Raw genomic sequence first — 21,369 nt, forward strand, 5'->3', positions numbered from 1 at the left:
CATTTACTTTTATTTTTACATATGTATCTTTTGTGTGTGATGGAGTCTTGCTCTGTCACTCAGACTGGAGTACAGTGGCATGATCTCAGCTCACTGCAACCTCTGCCTTCCGGGTTTCAGCAATTCTCCTGCCTCAGGCTCCCAAGTGGCTGGGATTATAGGCACGGGCCACCACGCCAGGCTGATTTTGATATTTTTAGTAGAAAGTGAGTTTCACTATGTTGGCCAGGCTGGTCTTGAACTCCTGACCTCAAGTGATCTGCCCACCTTGGCCTCTCAAAGTGCTGGGGTTACAGGCGTGAGCCGCTGCGCCCAGCCAGGTGAGCAATAAGGTAGGCCCAGCTATCGCTGCAGTGTGTGATGGCCCCATCTACAGGTGTGCACATCTTCCCCATGTGGCTAGCCAGCCATCCCCACTACTCCAAAGAATGTGAGTGCTTCAAGACCACCAGTCATCAAGTTAGCTCCATGGACACAAGGCCCAACAACTTACCTTGCAATCGTAGGTGTTCATCCCTCATCATAAAAGAAACTACTTTCTGTTGTGGTCCAGTGAAATCAGAAGAGCAATCTATGAGTTTAAAAATTCTTGTAGGCCGAGTGCGGTGGCTCGCACCTGTGATCCCAGTCCTCCGGGAGGCCGAGGTGGCTGGGTCACTTCAGTACAACCTGAGCAACATAGCAAAACTTTGTCTGCACTAAAAATACAAAAAATTAGCCAGGCATGGTGGTGTGTGCCTGTAGTCCCAGCTACTTGGGAGGATCACTTGAGCCTGGGAGGTCAAGGCTGCAGCAAGCGTGATCACACCACTGCATTCCAGCCTAGGTGACCAGAGTGAGACCCTATCTCAAAAAAAAAAAAAATATATATATATATATGTGTGTGTGTGTGTGTGTGTGTGTGTGTGTGTGTATACATAGTCCAGGGCAGGAAAAATAAAAATTTTAAGCTTGCTTACTAGTTCTGTTGTTGTTGTTGTTGTTGTTGTTTTAATAACATGGCAGTAACATCTATGGTTTGACTGATATCTTTAAAAACTATGGTAAGACATTTTATAGTACCAAATAATTTCTAAACCTAAAGAACTGCATCCAGTAAGTACTCAACATATATTTACTGATGAAGAAAAGAGGGGGGGAAAACAACTATTTCTCAGTTCAAGTAAGGAAATATCAATTTTTCCTTAAGATTTCAAAATTAATTTAATAAAACATAAGTAAAGCTGGCATCAGTGAAAAAAGGGAAAGAAATCTTCAAAAATGGTATCTGGGACTTTCAAACGAGTAAAACTGACCATTTAAAAACAGTCTTCAAAAATCCAAAAGTCTCAAAATCAAATGTATTGTTTATTATACTTTGAGTCAAATAAAACTAAAGCAATTTAACAAAAGAAAACATTATGCCAAGGAAGTATGCTTCTCTTGAGATAACAGTCTAACTTGTTTTAAAGATCCTTTGTTTACTAACCATTTTATATACCAAATATATGTTCCTTCCTCAGAACAAATCAATTCTTTTCCAGACCCTCGGGGATGGGGGTGCAGGCATGAGGGGATGTGTACATATATCAAAGTTTTAATCTTTTCAAATAGTGGAACTCAGTTATGCTTCCCAAATGTCAACAGGTCTCAGTGTCCACAAACACTGGGACTGCTGCCCTCCCCCTTCCCCACTTAAAGCCACATCACATCTTTACAAACAACTGGAAAACTTCCTCTTGCTAAGCTGATGCCAAACACCATTTTCCAGGAGGGATCAGAGTGCATCATTCATTAGGAACTTTGTTGTCTTTAAAGTGTTCAGAATTTTCCTTCAGAACATCTCAGAGACTGAAATCAAGAAACTATATCCCTAGCATGTGTGCAACTATTATATATTTAGTACAATTGAGAAGAGCCCATCTCCTGGGCTCAGCACCTGTCATAAGTTGGCTAAGAAAAGCAGTTCAAAGCAAGTTCGCCCACAGGCGCAAATACCTCTTCCATGAACTAGGTTTGATTTTTAAATGAGTTTTGAAAACAAATTGGAGAAAATCACAACCTAGAAAGAAATACATCTTGTATGCTTTACAACTAAAAAACAAAAGCTTTCAGGATTTGTCTCCTCATTCTTACTCCCTCACGCTTTTAAAAACACCAAGTTATTTATAAATTATAAAATGCCCTGAAATTATGAATGCCGATGATTTCTAGAAAGCTAGCTAAGCAATATGTAATCCAGAAAACTTCAGACATAAGTCCTATCTTTCTTACAACTCAAAACATGCCATGCAACATTCATGTACACACCTGTGACTCCTAATTTTTGGAAAAAGGCAACTACAATACTGCACTTTTTAAATCACATTGCCATATCCAATGTTATAAAAAAGGCAGTGCTGCCAGTCAAGATGGGTTAACATCACCTATATGTCATGGTCTACAGTGGCATCCCCATATAATGGAAAGCACCAATGAGGCAAAAACGGTACGGGAGAGGCTTCTGGATGAACAACACTAGAGTCTTAAGTCTACAGAAATATTTTTAAAAGAACCTTCAAAATGCTGCCTACTGTCTACTTGAAAACTGCATCCTATACTGAATCTGAAAAAAAAATCTGAATTTCAAGAAAGTTGGTTTCATGCAAGACTTCGCAGGCTCATGCACTGAGTAGCACAAGGTCAGCTTTCATACAGTAGGTGCACAATAAGTGCTGGCTGGATTCAGTTGCTTCTTACAGCACATTCTTACGAAACAAATGAAACCAGATTTAAAAGGAAACCACCGTCCCTTGAGGGTTCCTCTTGGCAAAAACTCTAAGGCAACAAGTGAAAATGATACAGTCGATTTTCATTACTGTCCTGATCTTGCAACAATAGGAAGGGCAGGAAACATTTTTATTAGTAAACTAAGCCTTAGACAAAGATGAAAAGCAAATGTAAACAACAATTATTCTCTAGGTCTTTTCCTATTGAAAGGCCAGGGTAAATTTGGATAAATGCACACAGTTTCAAAACAAAAATGCCTTTGCCACATTTTAAAATCTTTTGTTCTGTAAGGAATTTTAATTTTATAAAAATCACTGTATATCTGAAACACTGTATCTTAAAACTACTGCATCCTAAAGTTTCTTTCTCCTGCTCAGACCCTGGAACTATGTAAGAAATAAAATAAAACTACAAAGAAAAGAAAACAACAATACTGCATTAAAATGAACTGTTCATCCTCAGTCCTTACAACCACTTGTGGTCAATATGGCATATCAAAAAATGAGCGTTTAAAACATCTTAAAACAGCATTTCTTTGTTGGAAAACATAATAAAACTGGAAATACAAACAGCCATTCAGACTAAGCTCTATCTTGGAAAAAACCATCATTTCAGATTCAGTTGAGGTTTCTATTGTCAAAAATCTGCCTTCCACCAGTATTTGTGTTTTTTCAATCCAGCTCCTCAATCCCTAACTGAAGCTACATAGAACCAAGATTCTTTTTTTCTTGCTTGCCCATTTCTACTAGGGGATTGAATCCCAGTTGCTAAGCTTCAATTATCAGTTTGTTGTATTGCTGCAACTCACGGATCTGAAAAACTCATAAATGAAAAGAGAGAGAGAGAGACATCAGCCTGCCAAATATATGTAATAACTTTAATGTAATTTAAGGTAGCATAACAAGTTATTTTCAACCTGAGCACATTTCTCTAAAAAAACCAAAACGGGTTTATTGAGATGTAATTCACATACCATTTTGAGATGTAATTCACATACCATTAAAGTCCCCGATTTAAAGTATATATATAATCCAATGGTTTTAAGTATATTCAGAGCTATGCAGCCATCACCACAAACTAATTTTAGAACAATTTTCATCACCCCAAAAAGAAACCCTGTGCCCACTAGCAGCAGTCACTCCCCATTCCATCGACCCCCAGCCCCTGGCAACCACTCATCTCCTTTCTGCCTCTATGGATTTGCTTATTCTGGACATTTCACATAAACCGGATCATATAATATGTGGTCTTTTGTGACTGACTTCTTTCACTTTTTGTGATATTTTTAAGCTTCATCTATTCAACCTTAACACATTTCTTAGAGTTGGACTTTTCTAATCTTTTCGACAAATCAAACATATGACCTTTTAAATTTTAAATCCTGACACAAACCCCACCCTTCCACAAAATACCATTTACTCGCTATGTCTTTCTAGAGAATCTAAACTATAATTTGCTGTTTAGGTTCTTTCAAACGTTCTTTTTCTGGGTTCTCCATCTGGTAATAAACACTAACTTCTTTAAACACCAACATTTCACATACCTACATTTCTCTGACAATAAAATGCCTGGGGTAGAAAGATAACTGAATCCTTTTAAGGAGATGGGTACAATAAATTTAAAGTGCATGCTGACTTTTTAGAAAGAAAATAGCCATCAGATTATCTGGCTATCACTCAGAACCTCCGAACCTCCTTCATTTAGATGCTCTGGTTCACATTATGGTGATACAAAACAAACACATTCATATGACTGCCTTTGCTTCAGAAACTAAGTTTTCTAAGATAAACAGCACTCTTTCTACTGCCATAACACTAAAAGAGAAAACTCTATAAGCCAGCAAAATACCTGCAACTGAACCAACAACACCCTGCCTTTATTTCTATACCAGACAACAGCTGAAAAAATGCCCTCCCTGACACGGCTCAGCACCTTATTTCTATCAGAGTTAAGTGGTCTAGCACCTTCCCGGCTAAAAACTGAACGCCCGTTCACAGGCATAGCTTTTAATCCTCCACATTTCAGAGATGGAGGGAGGGGCAGGTACTGAGTCAGTCAAGACTTCAACAAACCATAATCGAGATTTGGGGTGTCTTCTGACCACCCATGAGGTTTCAAGGAACTAACCACTTGTAAAGAGATCCTTGGGGGAAGCTTTGGCATCATGGAGTAAAAACATACATTAAAACACCCCCTCCCCTCCTGTCTGTGTTCTCAAAAACCGTCGTCTCGCACAAAGAATATCCTTCAAGAAAAACACTCCAAAAGAAAAACAGCCTATTTTAAAATGCCCGACTCCTGCGTCGGAGAAGGCCATCCCTGCTATTTTGAATTTCAGAACATTAAAAACACAAAACTAGAGAAGCTCTACAGTTTAACTGCACACCATAATAAAATGGATTATTTCTCCCGTGTCTTCTAAACCGTACTTATCATTTAAAGATAAAAAACCCTCCTTTGTCCCCCTCAAACACCACCTAAACGACTTAGTAAAGGGAGCCGGAAGGCTTTCGCCCAATCGAGTCCGCTTAAAGTTTAGAAAACAAAGAGCATGAGAGCCCAGATGTGTGCAAGGTCCGGCCCCAGTCCGCGTCCCACTCGGCAGTAAACACGCGAACCACGATCTGCTCTCGTTCTGTCGCGCACTCATTTCTTAAGAGACGTTTAAGGATTTGTTTATAGAAACAGCCTTTCTGAATTGCCCCAGTGATGGGGCCAGACAACCTCCGCTGCCTCCTACTTCTCCCCCTCACTCTTGAAGGCTCAGTCGTGATTTCTTTCGAAGTTAATCGGCACCACCTGCATACCCTCGGCTACCATTACTCACCAACACGCCCTCACCGTTCCCGGTCCCAGTTCTGCGACATTTAAACTTTTAAGCGTGTTCAAATTACCCTACTATCTTGAATGTACCAGTAAGCCACACTTTCAATTTTTTGAGAATAAACCCCCCATCTCCTGTGGCTGTACACACTGGGGGGAGTTCCCACTCCCTGCATCCCCGCGCTTCCCTACCTACCCCCACCCGACACCACCAAAACAAAAGCTATCAGGTTGCAAAACATAGCGAGTATGGAACGATACTGCTTATTAACTGCGTACAAAGGAAGTGCGGGGCGGCAGAAGGGAGGGCGACACGACGCCGGCCACAACAAAACCAAGGCCAGGGCTCCGCGCTCGCAAAACACAACACCCTTCCCCCACCGCCGCAGACCCTGGCGCTCCTGAAACCCACAGCGTACGACACCTCTCGCCAGGGACGGGCGTCTCGGTGTCCCCGTGAGGCGGCGACTACACCCCGCGCTGCGAGCACGTGTGTCGGAATGCACGTCGGCCCCGACCACACACCCACCAACGCACATTCGGATGCGGCCCTAGCACCCCTCCCATCCCCCTGCCCGGGAGTAACTGAGAGGCCATCCCAGAGCCCTCTGAACTGGGGGCCCAGTGGCGCTCCCCGTAAAAGACAAGCTGAGGAAGACTCCCGGCCTCGCACTCCCCGGGGAGCTGCCCAGAGAGCGCTTCCCCTCACCCCACCGCCCAGCCCCGGGACGCCAGGGGCAGGTAACCCAACGAGGAGCGGACCAAAGTAATGGGCAAGGCCAGGAACCCTAGGAGCCCGAGGGGAAATGCATGTTGGGCGACGGGAGGCAGCGCCAGGCGCTTGGAGACGTGTCCTGGGGCTTCGGGGCCTCTCCGCAGGGCACCTCCCCCCTCAAGGGCAACTCGCACCCCGCGGGCCGGGCGGATGCCTGCTCCCCACTGCCGGATCAGCCCCAGCAGCGGAGACGCGGTGCGGCCCAGGGTGCAGTCCCCGCTGCCTTCGCGCCGCAGGGGATCAGCGCTATGTGCGGAGAGGCTCGTGCGCTCCGGAGGGGCGAGGTGCGGGTCGCGGGGCCTGGGAACCCGCGGAGCCCGCCCCGGCACCAACTTCCCTACCGAGTCCTCGAGCCTAGCCAGTGGACAGGACTGTCGGCACGGCTAGGCTGAAAGCCCCTCAGGCCCTTCCAGCACGGGGGATGTGCGGAGCCAGGGCCCGCTGGGCTCCAGACGAACGAGCCCGGATCCCAGGTCCGCCGCAGCCTCCCTCCCGGCAGAGCCACCCCGCGCCCCGCCCCGCCGCTCCCGAGCCCGGGGGCCGGACAGCTGCGACGGTGGCAACTCGGGTTTCGCAAACAGGGCGCAGCCCCTCGAAGGAAAAGTTCCCGCAGTGGCCGCGGGCGGCGGGCACATACTCACTTTCTCCGCTCGTCGGCCAGAGCGAGAGCGCGGCGGAGAGAAACAGGAGCCCCCACAGCGAGGTCGGGGACCCTTCTCCAGAGCCAGACTTCATTCCTTTTATTTGGGACGAAATTCCCCTTTCTCAAAAAAAAAAAAAAAAAAAAGAAAAAGAAAAAAAAAGAAAGGAAACAAGTCTCAAACTCAGTCTTCGCTCCCCCTCCAAAAACAAGGACGAAGGAAACAATACTCCGAAGGCGGTGCCGCCGGGGCCCTCCGGGTGCGCGGACGGGGCGGGCGGCGCGGGGCGGCCCCTCAGCGCCGGCAGCAGCGGCCCAGGGCTCGGCGGAGTCGGCAACTCGAGGCGCGCCGGGGCGGGCTGTCGGCGTCGTCGGCCTCCATTTTCAAACCCGGAGAGGCAGGAAGGGGGGAAAACTGCAAAGAAAGGGGGCAAAGCCCAAATCTGCCTCGGCGAGGAAAAACAAGCCCGGCCCTGGCCGCGCGGGAGGTGGCCGGACGCCCGAGCCTCCGCCGCGGGAGGGCGCGACGCAGTTCGCAAGATCGCCCCAAGTCCGGGTCGCAGGCGAGGCCGGCAAGGGGCAGAAACCCGGAGTCAAATGAATGAGCGGCTCCCCCTCCTCCTCCTCCTCCTCCTCCGGGCTCCGCTCGTCGCCGCCTCCTCCCTCAGCGCCGCCGCCGCCGCCGCCGCCACGCGGAATATTCCCAAATCAGGACACACGCACAAAGCGGCGGGCCAGCCGCGCCATATCCAGCGCCCGCCGCGCCGCCCGGCTCCGCGCCGCCATGCTTTGCGCTGCCCCCGCCGGCACGCCCGCCGCCGCCGGCTCTGCGCGGGAAACCAAATCGCTAAGAAGATCACAATAGCCAAGGCAAAGGCGCGCCGATAAACTGCTGCCAGGAGAGACGTCAGAACGCCAGGGGAATCCAGGGAGCAGACCGAAAGTCACAGGCACGCCAGCCATGGAAACGGAAAGCTCGCTGGTGAAAATCCTCTCGCTCTCCCGCCTCTCTTGAGTTCGCCTGGTGCGCTCGCTCCTCCTCGGGTTTTTTCCCTTTTTTTTTCCGCTCAGCGGAGTTAATGCTGGTAAACAAGAGCCCCAGCCTCGCCGCGCCGCCGCCGCCGCCGCCACACACTAGGGGCTCGCGCGCGCGCGCGCCCGGGTCCGCGCACACGCGCCCGCTCGCACACTCGAGCGGCCACCGCCGCAGCAGCGGCGCGCCGAGGGCCCGGCCCAGGCCGGCACGAGCCAAAAACCGGAGCCCAGGATCCCCGAGACGTGCGGAGCGGAGCCCAGGCGTGGGGCGCGAGACTGCAAGGCACCACCCCCATGTCCCGCCCCGCCGACTCCCGCGCGCGCACAGAGACACGCGCGCGTGCCCACCCGCTCCCGCCCCCACCAGTGCACCACTGCGCCGGCCACCCCGCACGCGCCCTTCCCTCCCGCCCGACTCCAAAAACAATGCCCCCGCCGCCGACCCGGTCTCGGCGGGGCAGGGGTGGGTAGGCAGAGAAAGGTTAGGAAGGGGAGGGGTAGGCAGGCGAGGGGCGGGGTGGGCAGGCGAGGGGAGGGGTGGGCGGGGAGTGCGGTGCTGGGAGAGGTTCATTGAAAACAACAACAGCGCGGCTGGAAAGCGCGTTTCCCTGGTTCTTGAAAAGCTTCATTGTTCCTTGCAGCTGTTGCAAAATAAATAAGTGCGTGCATGCGGCATTTTTTTCGCTATGTACTGGAAAGCCCGAACGTGCCGGAAGGGGCGCACCTGGGAAAAAGGAGACCCCCCCCCCCCAGGCTACTACGCCGGGCACTTTCACGCCAGGCTGGGGCACCCGCGGCGTTGAGACCGGGGAGCCCGGAGTTGCGGGGAGCGGAAGGGGAAGGGCGCGGCCCGCGTGGCTCGGCCCGGAGTGGCGCGAGGAGACAGGACCCCGCGGCCCCCCGGTCGGGCCCCGCGCCCCGGAAGGGGGGCTCAGACAGGCGGCCCCGCGTGCCCAGGGCGCGTCCCCGCGGCGGCCGCCAGAGGGCGCGGCGGGCGCCGGGGAGGGCAGCACGCGGAGAGTCGCCTCCCTCCCTCCGGGGGAGGAAATGTGGGGGCCCGGGCTGGGGACCGACTCGGCTGGGTCGCGCTGGCGGGGCCTCCCGGACCAGCGGCCCGCCCTGAGCGCTCTCAGCGGCCTCGCGCGGCTCAGGGCTCCACCACGTGGGCGGCTGTGGGGAGCGGCCGGGGCGCGTGCACGCTGCGGGGCTCCGAAGCTGGGGGGCGTGTCCGGGGCCCCGAGAAGGGGGTGGAGGCTGGGGCCGGGAAGCCTCCCTTGGCTGCGGTCCCGACCCGGGAACAGGCGGCATGCACTCGGGATCAGCGGCTACTGCGGAAACCCACCCGCACCTGTCTTGAGTCCTCCCGGGCACGTTCCTCTTGCTTCGTTTGCTACGTAAGTGACTAGAAACCAGTACCGACCCTAACTCTCCGCGGTGGTTTTCTTGAATGTGCAGGAGGAGAGGTTCCCCAAAGCGAGACTTCCCTAGGACTGCCATCTAATGAATAAATGCTGCGGAGACCAGGTCCTCAAAGAGGGAAACAGCCCAGCAATGGCAGGAGAGAGGAATTTGAAATACGTGGACTTTTACAAACAGTAATTGGACCATGTGTCGCCCTTAATGTGGTCCGATTTCATGACTCAGGCTAATTGATGTCAATAATAAATTTTTTTAGGATGGCTAATAAAAGAGTTGTGAATTGTCGAGATAAGAAGTGGTTGTCTCATAAACAATCGGGTAGAATGGTAAGAGGGGACCTGATGTAAACGAAGGTAGTAGGTTTCTTTTATTACTCTCTAATTTTAAAAGATTTCTGCATTAGAACGTGTATCCATCGTTCGTAAATAATTTTTTAAATTAAGAGCTGAAAACAAGTCAAAAGCTATCATAACGGAAACTTAGCCCTTTTTTTCTAAAGTTGTTTCCTAGATCATTTTTCTCCTTGGAAATTTCTAGCTCAATTCAGAGTCAGTTGTATAGAAGGAAAATAAACCTTGTTTTACCTAAGAAAGTTATTCATATAATGGGATGGTTTTGTTTAACTGAAATTCAGCTTGATTTTTAAACAAAGAGTTTCAGTTTTAGATGTGCCTAGATTTAACAGAGAAAGAAATGTATTAGAATCTTAAACTTAAAATGTATTATTTAAAAAGTAGACACCACACATGAAGAATTAAAGTCCAGTCTACTAATTTTTAAATATTTCTTCAGGAAGTTCTCTGCATGAGGTTGGTCTTGATTCCTACAGATTCACTCTGGAGTTAAATGCAAAGAAATACTGATATATAATTTCGTTGTACTTGATTTCAGAATTTTTAATACATACTTGTAAGACAAAAATTTAGAGCTGATTTTTAAAAGGCTAGTGCTAATATAAAATCTTCAAATACTACCCAATGTATTTTTAGTATTAGTAATAAATATGCCTATTTGTCCCCAAGAACATAAAGAGGTATATAGAATTTTTAAATAAATGCAGGTTTTTGTAGGGGTTGTAGGATTTATTTGTTTTTGTGTGTTTTTTTAATAAAATGATTTTCATTTGTGAATTTTTTAAATGTGTTTTCCTGAAGTAGTTGGAAATCAATCATACTAAGTTATTTTAAACAGTGAAGTGGGAGGTGTGTCATTATATAGCTTAATATTTAGGAAAAAAAAAAAAAGAACAAAAATTTAGGTTGTCTTTAGGCTCTAACTTGACCACATGGACAAAGGATGTGATTCGTATTTCTTCAGTGATTATATTCTACATACACAAGTCCAACTTAGTTTTTGAACCTTGAAATAAAATCATGTAGACAAAAATTAATTGGAGTCTTTGCTTTACACCCACACTGACAATGCACCACACTTTTTATTTTATACCGTTTTACCCAGGTATCTTATAGATTCTCCCTCTTTTGGAGCAGAAACTGATTGCTTGTTTTCATTTCTTAAAAATGCCGTTTACTTGATAACAGTTTCATCTCAAATTATTCTGCTAAATGTACCAGACTCCCCAAAAAATGTAATGTATATCATATACATCAAGTGCAAATATGAGAAACAGCACAACTAACAACTGACAAGTATCAAGTAATACAATATAGTGCGATATATTCACAGAAAGGAATGTTAGCAAAAGTGAATAAACTACAGCCCCACACAACATGAGCAGATCTTTGAAACACACTGAGTAAAAATATACAAGTATCAAAAACGCACACAGCATAACACCATTTTGATAAAGCTCTTAAAAGCAAGAAAAACTTTAAAAGTTATAGAAATCCCTTACTTCAAATAATAAATATTTTTGCTTTGTTTTGCTTTTGTTTTAGCAAAAGAATTAATGAAGGATGTGAATTCCTTTGGATAGGATAAGAAGCTCCTAGGCATATGGGTTTCCACTGTAATTTGGAAATGTGTTCACTCTTGGATTGGGTGATGGATTTACAAATTTCCATTTTATAATTATGCTTAATAACTAACACATGTTCCACATATTTTTGTATGTATAAAACATTAAAGAAGACCAATAAAAATATGGGAGAGATCCATGAAAGAGATCATTCTGGTTTTCTAGTGGGAGTCATTCAGATTTTGAACTGTTTGTATAAACAACTCAGAAGCATTAAAGATCTACTAAAATGACACAGTTAATCAAGGTCTGATCCTTAAGATATTTCAGAAGAATGCCCACACGTCTAATATCGATGCAATTTAAGACAAAAATCAAAAGACAAAAAATTTAGAAGACCTCACTTCATAAGTAATAAGGTTCATTAAGAGTGCGTTATGTAAACTGTTTGACAGTTTCTTATAAGGTTAAACATACAACTAACTTAGATCCAGCAAGCCTACCCCTAGCTATTTACCCAAAAGAAATGAAAATTCCACAAAAATACCTCTATGGGAATGTCAGTAGGTGCTTTGTTCATAATAGCAAAAACTAAAACAATCCAAATGTAAATCAAAAGGAGAATGGATAAACAAATCATGATATATCCATTCAATGCAATACTGCTTAGTAGTAAAAAGGAATGAACTACTAATCCATGCAAAAACATAAATGAGTCTCCAAAGCATAATGTATAAGCCAAAAGAGTACATACTGTATTAGCTCATTTATGTAAAGCTCAAAAACAGGCAAGACTGATCTAGAGCTAGAAATCAGAATCATGGCTGCCCAGAGTGGGTAGAGAAGGGAAAGTTTCAAATGACTAGGGAGAGGCATAAAGAACTTTCTCGGGTGATGGCAATGCTCTATATCTTGATGGGATGTTGGCTATGCTAGTATATGCATTTATCAAAAACACATCAAACTGTACACTTAAGATGGGTGCACTTCATTCTGCATAATTGTATCTGAATGTTAAATTGTTAAGATTGTATTATAATTTAGATAGTTGCAGCTGTTCTAAAGAATAAAATGTTAGCACAATGCTTCCCATTTTTACTATTATGCGAGTTAATAGAGATGCTAAACTCCAGCATCCTTGCCCACAGCTGTCTACAGATGAGTATACTTTCAGTGTGTATCTGCCTAAGGTCTTTCCTTAGGGGCATTAGCTGTGGAAGGCATCAAACGGTTTCCACAGAGCAACCCAAGGGCAGGAAAAATACAAGTGATAATGTAGCTGACTCCAGTCCCCACACATCCACAAGCAACAAGAGTCTCAGTCTTGTTGAGGATCTGTTTACACTCAACTTGAGAAGATTTTCTATTTTAGCTCTGCATAGATAGCTAGCTCCCAAGGCATAAATGCTACATTTCTCCATAATACTTTAAAAGCAATGTGGAGGTTTCAGAGAGCATTTGCCCAGAGACAGCTGAGATAATGTCTTGCTGTGACTAACTTTCGGCACCATGTTCAGTAAAACATCAATCAGGGAAGTTCCTGGAAAACCCAGGCCTGGGCCAAGAGTGATAGGCACCCTGGAGATCTCCATGGGTCCAAAATGGAAATTGGAGGCTTCTGGGGCTCCACCACTACCCTGAGCATCATCATGAGCCTGTCCCCGACCTGAGGGTGGGTATGTTTAACTCCCCACATGGTAGTCTGGGAAAAATAAACCCGACCATGATCGCTGTAACGGCTCCGTCTTTTTTGCTTGTCATTTGCGGTGGTTAGTCTCTGAGATGGGTGTGCCGTCTTCACTCCTCCATGTAATTAACTTTCAAACATATCAATAGTAAGGATCCCTGTCTGGCAGACAGTACAAAAGATGCTTCTTTGTTGTTGAAATGCATCATAGATGTACATGAAAAGTGGGGTTAAATCAAAAGTTCTGTTTCCTCTGATTAATGCCACCAGTTCTGAGATGTTGTATCAGCAGCATGCCAGAAAGAGACAAGCTACTCCTCTGCCCTACCCCACCCTACTCTGCAAAGCTGTGTGACTCTGTGCAAGTGGCTTCACCTCTCTGTTTTCTCCTCTATGAAATGATCATGTTGACATTGACCTTTCCGCTCTAAAATATGACTTCTTTTTTTTATTTTTAATTGACAGTGGTACCTTGATATCTCATAATTTAGTTGTACATTTTGTACTTTTGCCTTCTCTGTCAAGTAATTAATAAATCTATAAATTAACACACAGGCAACAGCAGCCAGGCTCAGGGAATGAATACTTCCTAATTTTTTTTTATTAATACAGATTTTTCACACATTAGAGGGTTTTTTTTCTTTCTTTCTTTCTTTTTTTTTTTTAGACAGGATCTCACTCTGTCACCCAGGCGGGAGTGCTGGAGAGCAGTGGTGCAATCTTGGCTCCCACCTCAGCCTCCTGAGTAGCTGGAACTACAGGAGTGTGCCATCACTCCCAGCTGTTTTTTTGCTTGTTTGTTTGTTTTTAATGGAGACGAGGTCTCACTGTGTTGCCCAGGTGGGTCTAAAACTCCTGGGTTCAAGCAATCCGCCCACCTTGGCATCCCAAAGTACTGAGATCACAGACATGAGCCACCATGCCTAGCCAGGGTTTCTTAAAAGTATAACATAAAATATTTTTTAGCAGTTTTGAATTTCAGTATATTTTCTCCTAAGAATGTGAGTATGGAAAAACAAACAGAAACATCACCAAGGCAGGGGGAAGTGGTCCCAGGTAACCCACAAAAGGGATCCTTCAATTGATCATTGAGAATGTTCCTGCAAAACATTCTCTTTGGGATGATATTAAGTTCTAGTGGAACCTTACTCTGTAGAATATATTTGCACATTTCTTCAGTACATTTTTAAACACAACATCATTGTGTCAGGCTCCTTACTAGCAGCAAACTCTATTTCTGGCCTCATGAACAGGCTACAAAATAAGGCGATTTTGAAGTTATGCAGATGTCTGCAGCTCTGCAATGTGGAGAATCAGCTGCAGAATCAAGTTGTTTATATTTGTTCTTGGAGTACCATTGATCAACCAGAGAACTGAACAGAGACCACAGGGACCTAAACCCGGAAAAGGCTGGTTCCTACATCCATGAGGAATTATTAAGACATACAGACATTAAGAGAGGTCGTATATGATTTCTGGTTTCAAATACCTGAAGAAGTCATTAGACTTTTCAAATCTGTTTTCCTTCCCATTAGTCTAGCTCTGCCCATTGGTCATTCGACTTGATCCAGGTAGTGCCAATGGGCAGAACTAGACTAATGGGAAGGAAAACAAATTTCATTTATTTTAAAGAATTTTTCTTCTTTTCCAGTTGAAACAAAAAGTCAGTATTATTTTGCAGTCTCTGCTTGGAGAGTTGCGTAGTGTAGGAGAAATCTCTCTGTCATCAGAATGTCCATGCAGAGACTGAACTGATACCTGCTGGGGAAATTGTCCAAAGAAACAAGATTGAGAAGATGGCGGGGGCATGGAGGGGTGACATTTGCCATCCCTTCCAGTTGCAGGATCGCTGAATACTTGGATTCTACTCTGTGCTTTCATTGTTGTGACTGCTGAGCTGCCGAAGGAGCCTTGCTTTGCTTTAAATGAATAGTGATCCACTTCAGAGTAGAAGATGCATTATTTCAAAAGGATATTGAATTTATCATATATTACAGAAACCCTGATGAAATTGCTCCTGAAAGAGGTCCAAGGCCCAGTTACAACAGACTGAAAAGCCAACTTAGATCAAGGTTTATTTTCAAATCAGTCATATTGTGGGAGATGCTTGGGCCAAGGTGGAGGTTAAGATAGTGGTATGCTGGTAAATGCTTAACATGGACTATGGGGTGGGGAAATTCAAGATCTGTAGAGTTTCCCAATTTCCCTTGTAGAAATATTCCTACCATGGCCAATTTAAGCTACCAATGTAAGGTCACTGGATACAGAAGTCTGAAAAGAGGTGCACAGTTGTCTCTTGTAAGACGATGTGAGCCTGCTCCGATACATCATTGGGCTAAGATAGCTGAAAACCTTGTGTTGCCTTTGTAACAAATTAAATATGTATTCATAAGAACATTATAAGCAAACTAGTACAAAAATAGCAATAGCTATAAACAGGCAATTCACAGAAGAAGAAGCCAGAACGTCCAATAAGCATGAAAATATACTCAGCAACCTGGTTGGCAAAATTAAGAATTGGACAGTACCAACTGTTCACAGGGATGAATGGGGAGAATTGCATTCTCATTCACTGCTCCTGGGAAGATAAATTAGTACATACACTTTGGAGAGCAACTTGGCAATATCCATAAGGTTAAAGATACACCTACTCCACAACCCAGCAACCCCATTACTAAGGAGGATACCCCAAAAGCTCTTGATCTATGCACCAGGAGACACAAACAAGACTGTTAATTGGAACATTGTTTTCAATAGTAAAATACTAGAAACAATCTAAGTGTCCCTCAGTGGAAACGATGAATAATGGTGCTTTACTTGTACGGTAGAATAGGTAGAATACTATACAGAGGTTAAAATGAATGAACTAGATCTAAGTGAATCAACATAGATTTAACAGCCAATATTGTGTGAAAGAGCAATTTGCAAAGGTTAAATAACAATAGGCTGCTGTTTATGTAACTATCAATACAAAAAGCAATAGCATTATTGTTTGTGGATACATACATATGTATCAAAAGTATAAAATATTCGTGGAAGTGATAAAATCAGTCAGACCTTATCTCTCAGGATGAAGGAAGAGATAAAAAATAGAGAATAGTTTTAACTATATTGACAACCTTTTATTTGTTTAAAAGACAAAAGATATCAGAAGCAAATGATCCAAAATGTTAATATCTGTTAAACCAAGATGGTGCGTACATGTGTGTCTGTAAGTTATTTTGTGTATTTTTTGTAGGCTTGAACTGTTTCATAAATTTTTCCTTTGTCTTTTTTAAAATAAACTTTTTAGTATAGAATAGTTTTGGATTTACAGAACTGTTGCAAACCTAGTACAGAGAGTCCCATGTCTCAGACTGGTAACCACACCCAATTCCCCATATTTTTAACATCTTACACTGCTATGCTACATTTGTCACAACTAATGAACCAATATTAAGACATCGTTATTATGATGATTTTTTTTGTTTTTTGTTTTTTGTTTTTGGAGACAGTCTCACTCTGTTGCCCAGGCTGGAGTGCAGTGATGCAATCTCGGCTCACTGCAATCTCCGCCTCCTGGGTTCAAGCGATTCTCCTGCCTCAGACTGCTGAGTAGCTGGGACTACAGGCACACACCACCAAGCTGGGCTAATTTTCTTTTCTTTTCTTTTCTTTTTTTTTTGTATTTTTAGTAGAAATGGAGTTTCACTATGTTGGATAATGTGTTTCTGGGAGAAAGACTCCAGAGGTACAGTGCTGTTCTCATCACATCATAACAAGGGTACATTCTATCAACATGATGTTAACATTGATCACCTGCCTGAGGTGGTGTTCATCAAGTTTTCTACTGTAAAGTTATCTCTATTTTTCTCTCTCTTTATATATTGTAATCTTTGAAAGAAAGTCACTCTGCATATCCCACACTTATTCTCCACCTCCGTAAGGGAAACGTATGTATGTAAGTTATCTAGAATTCTTCTGCACAGGAGGTGTGTCTATTCTCCTCCTTTATTTATGTGATAACTTTTTGTTTATATCAGTACAGGCTTGTGGATATTTATTTCATATTTTGGGTTATAACCCAGTAATACTTAATTTATTATGTTGCTCAGATTGTTCCAAGTTTGGCTATTGGGAGTAATTTCAGTTGCCTCTTGGGTCCGCTTGACATACCCCCATCATTGTGGGTTTTGTTTTGGTTTTAGCAATTTTACTTTCTGGCACTACAAGATACTCCAGGCTGATCTCATATATCTGCTGCCTCAGTCCTAGAATCAGTTACTTCTCCAAGGAGCCCTGGTTCCAGTGGAAACTGGAGAATGCTTTCAGAAACCAAAAGCCAGCTGCCAGGTGTGCTTGTTGCTACTGGGGTGTCATTGCTTCTAGGTCCTCTGAGCTGATGAAATAAGGAAACACATCTGTGCATACTAACTCGTGTATTTACACATATCTGAAAATATTTCAACATGTAACCATCTGTATCTCTGTGAAGCCAACTGAAGTTCCTACTGAAGTTTCCAACTGCTCCATTAGAACATGGATCATCCTAGCCTCCTCCTCCTTGCCCTTGCTCCCATCCATTAGTGAGAACCCTGGTTCTCACCATCTGCCATCCATTTACTCATTGTTCAATTTATAATTTGTTTTTTGTTTTTTGTTTTTTTTTTGAGATCAAGTCTCACTCTGTTGCCCAGGCTGGAGTGCAGTGGTGTGATCTCAGCTCACTGCAACCTCCGCCTCCTGGGTTCAAGCAATTCTCCTGTCTCAGCCTCCAGAGAAACTGGGATTATAGGCAGCTGGCACCATGCCCAACTGATTTTTGTGGTTTTAGGAGAGATGGAGTTTCACCATGTTGGCCAGGCTGGTCTCAAACTCCTAACCTCAGGTGATCCTCCTGTCTCAGCCTTCCAAAGTGCTGGGATTACAGGCGTGAGCCACTGTGCCCAGCCTCAATTTACAATTTTTTAAGAAGAAAAATAAATGCTGCTAAGAAATGCTTCAACTTATTACAGCATCCAGACCAAAGGTGCAGACTATTTACAAAGCAGAGATCTGCAGGGAGAGGAAGTTTCATGTCATGATCCATTCCCAGCACAGACCTCCCTGTGGGGCCAGGACTTGCTTGTCCTGTGCCCTTCCAGGGGGCATTCATGGAAACACAGGCCAAATGTCCCTTCAGAACAGGTCTCTGAAACCCAGTTGTGAGGGATAAAGAGCACCAAGTCCAGGACACAGCTGGAGGATATCCTTGAAGAAAATTAGGTGGGAGGAGGAGTCACGTAACATAAGCTAAAGAGAAAAGCGAGATTGGAAACATTCACTTCAAACAGCAGTTTTTCACCTTTTTCAGTAGTGAGCCTCTTTGAGACTCAAATGTGGGCAGTGGACGCTTAGCTCAGGAAAACATTCTGATAGGTCAAGCAGCACAAAAACTGTTCCCTCCTCTGAGCCCATACTTGGGCCTCAGGTTAAGAAAGCTTCATGTATGCTGCATGAATGCCGTGTGCGTGTGTGTGTGTGTGTGTGTATGTGTGTGTGCGTTTGGAGTAGGACTGGGGTAACCAAGTCTGGAGGCTGCACTACTTCAGCCCTGTTGTTTTCAGAATGGTCAGGATCTGTCACTAACAGTTCACTTTGTTTGTTTGTTTGTTTGTTTAGAAAACAAGGTCACCAGGCATGGTGGCTCACACCTCTAATCCCAGCATTTCGGGAGGCTGAGGTGGGCAGATCACAAGGTCAGGAGTTTGAGACCAGCCTGACCCAACATAGTGAAACCCTATCTCTACTAAAAATCCAAAAATTAGCTGGGTGTGGTGGTGCACACCTGTAATCCCAGCTTCTCAGGAGGCTGAGGCAGGAGAATCGCTTGAACCTGGGAGGCGGAGGTTGCAGTGAGCCGAGATCGCGTCACTGCACTCCAGCCTGGGAAACAGAAAGGCTCTGTCTCAAAAGAAAAAAAGAAAGAAAGAAAAGAAAAAGAAACAGGTGTTGCTCTGTCGCCTAGGCTGGAGTGCAGTGGCACAATCATAGCTCGCTGCAGGCCAGGCACAGTTGCTCATGCCCATAATCCCAGCATTGTGGGAGGCTGAAGTAGGAATATCACGTGAGGCCAAGAGTTCAAGACCAGCCTAGGCAACATACCAAGACCCCATCTTAACAAAAAACTAAATAAGCCAGACAAAATGGCTCAGGCCTGTACTCCTAGTTACTTAGGAGGCTGAGGTGGGAGGATGGCTTAAGCCCAGGAGTTCAAGGCTAAAATAAGCTATGATCTTACCACTGCAGTCCAGCCTGGGTGACAGAGTGAGACCCTGTCTCTTTAAAATAAAATAGCTCACTGTAGCCTCGAACTCCTAGGTTCAAGGAATCACCCCACTTCAGCCTCCCAAGCAGCAGGGACTACAGGCATGCCACCGTGCCTGGCTAATTTTAAAATATTTTTTCCTTTTTTTTTTTAAAGACAAGGTCTTGCTGTGTTGCCCAGGCTGGTCTGAAACTCCTTGCCTCAAGTGATCCTCCTGCCTCAGCCTCCTGAGTAGCTCGGACTACAGGCAAGACCCACTGCACTCAGTTTGCCAGTTTACTTTTATGGTTACCTCCTATTTATAGTAAATAGCAAGTAATAATGTTTTCCATTTATGAAAATAATAAACTTTAAAAAAAATAAATCTAGGTTTTATTTTTATTTTATTTTATTTTTGAGATGGAGTCTCGCTCTGTCTCCCGGGCTGGAGTGCAGTGGCGCAATCTCGGCTCACTGCAAGCTCCACCTCCTGGGTTCACGCCATTCTCCTGCCTCAGCCTCCCAAGTAGCTGGGACTACAGGCGCCCGCCACCACACCCGGCTAATTTTTTGTATTTTTAGTAGAGACGGGGTTTCACTGTGTTAGCCAGGATGGCCTTAATCTCCTGAGCTCGTGATCCGCCCACCTCGGACACCCAAAGTGCTGGGATTACAGGCATGAGCCACTGCTCCTGGCCAATTTTTATTTATTTTTTGAGATGGTGTCTTGCTCTGTTGCTCAAGCTAGAGTGCAGTGGCACAATCATAGCTCACTGCAGCCTCAAACTCCAGCCTCAGGCGATCCTTCTACTTCAGCCTCTCAAGTAGTTAGGATCACAGACCATGCACCACCATGCCCAGCTGATTATTTTTTTAAGAGACAGGGTCTTGCTATTGCCCAGGTTGGTCTCGAACTCCTAGGCTCAAGTGATCCACCCACCTCAACCTCCCAAGACGCTGAGATTACAGGCATGAACCACCATGCCTGGTCAGTTTTATTTTTAATAAAATCAATTTAAAGAAACATATGAAGTGACATTTGGAACAGGAAAAAAAACTGAAGTTTCAGAAACCAGTATGAAGAGAAATGTCTTGACTATGGTGAAACGTGCATACACTTTGGAGCCAGAAGGGTCTGAATTCAATTGCCAGCTATGTGATCTTGGGTGAGTGAAACTTTACCCCTTTATAAAATAGCAATCATAAAGCTTAGCATGCAGGGCAGTGTTTCTCTGAATGTGTTTCCTGTGCCACCCACATCAGAATCAGCTGAGGTGCTTGTTAAATGGAACTTCCCAGGCTACCACCCAGAACTTTTTTATCAGACAGGATCCTGGGGGCGGGGAGGTGGGTGGTGGCGTGGGACAGAGCCTCGAAATCTGCATTTTAACGAGGTCCCCCAGTGATTTTAGGACGGGCTCCGGAGAGGATGAAAGGAGCTGAAATAAATAAAGGAGCTGGCACAAAGGAGCAGGAAGGACACCATCCTTCTGGGCTGCCCAGCATCCGAACACCACATACCTCTGAAGGGGGTCACAAGGGCCCTGCTCAGAACTTACATGGGTGGCTGTGCAGGTTGTGCACTGCGCAAGTATAGTGACTGATACTCTGGAACTGCACAGTACATAAACTGCATGACCATAGCTCAGCTGATCTAGCTCCCCATGGTCCTTTCCCCTTTCTTTGAGCCTGGTTCTCCCAGCCTTCCTTATAATTCTCAGCCATACAGTAGTGTAGTCTTCCAATAAATTCCTGGGATCAAGGGCCTACAGTTGGATGTTGCGGTTTGTGAACAAGAACCTTGACAGGAATAGTGAGTAGTGACTGTTTTTTGTTTGTTTGTTTGTTTTGAGATGGAGTCTCGCTCTGTTGCCCAGGCTGGAGTGCAATGGTGCAGTCTCGGCTCACTGCAACCTCCACCTCCCAGGTTCAAGCGATTCTCCTGCCTCAGTGTCTCGAGTAGCTGGGACTACAGGTGTGCTAATTTTTGTATTTTTAGTAGAGACAGGATTTCACCATGTTGGCCAGGCTGGTCTTGAACTCCCTGACTTCAAGTGAT

General features: G+C 45.1%; 1 protein-coding gene across 2 annotated transcripts in view; it reads right to left on the reverse strand.

Moving 5' to 3' along the window:
• Window positions 1-7,127, reverse strand: part of IGF1R (insulin like growth factor 1 receptor) — a 317,675-nt gene extending 310,548 nt beyond the window's left edge. The window contains exon 1 of one of the 2 annotated variants that reach the window (XM_003901424.5): window positions 6,988-7,127. In XM_003901424.5, coding sequence (XP_003901473.2) covers window positions 6,988-7,081 — 94 coding nt within the window. In that variant the 5' untranslated portion in view covers window positions 7,082-7,127. The remainder of the gene's footprint in view (window positions 1-6,987) is intronic. The other variant, XM_021940884.2, reaches the window with a different exon arrangement.
• Window positions 7,128-21,369: the final 14,242 nt, after the last annotated feature.

This window comes from Papio anubis, chromosome 7 (assembly GCF_008728515.1).
Source record: "Papio anubis isolate 15944 chromosome 7, Panubis1.0, whole genome shotgun sequence".
Classification (NCBI taxonomy): domain Eukaryota; kingdom Metazoa; phylum Chordata; class Mammalia; order Primates; family Cercopithecidae; genus Papio; species Papio anubis.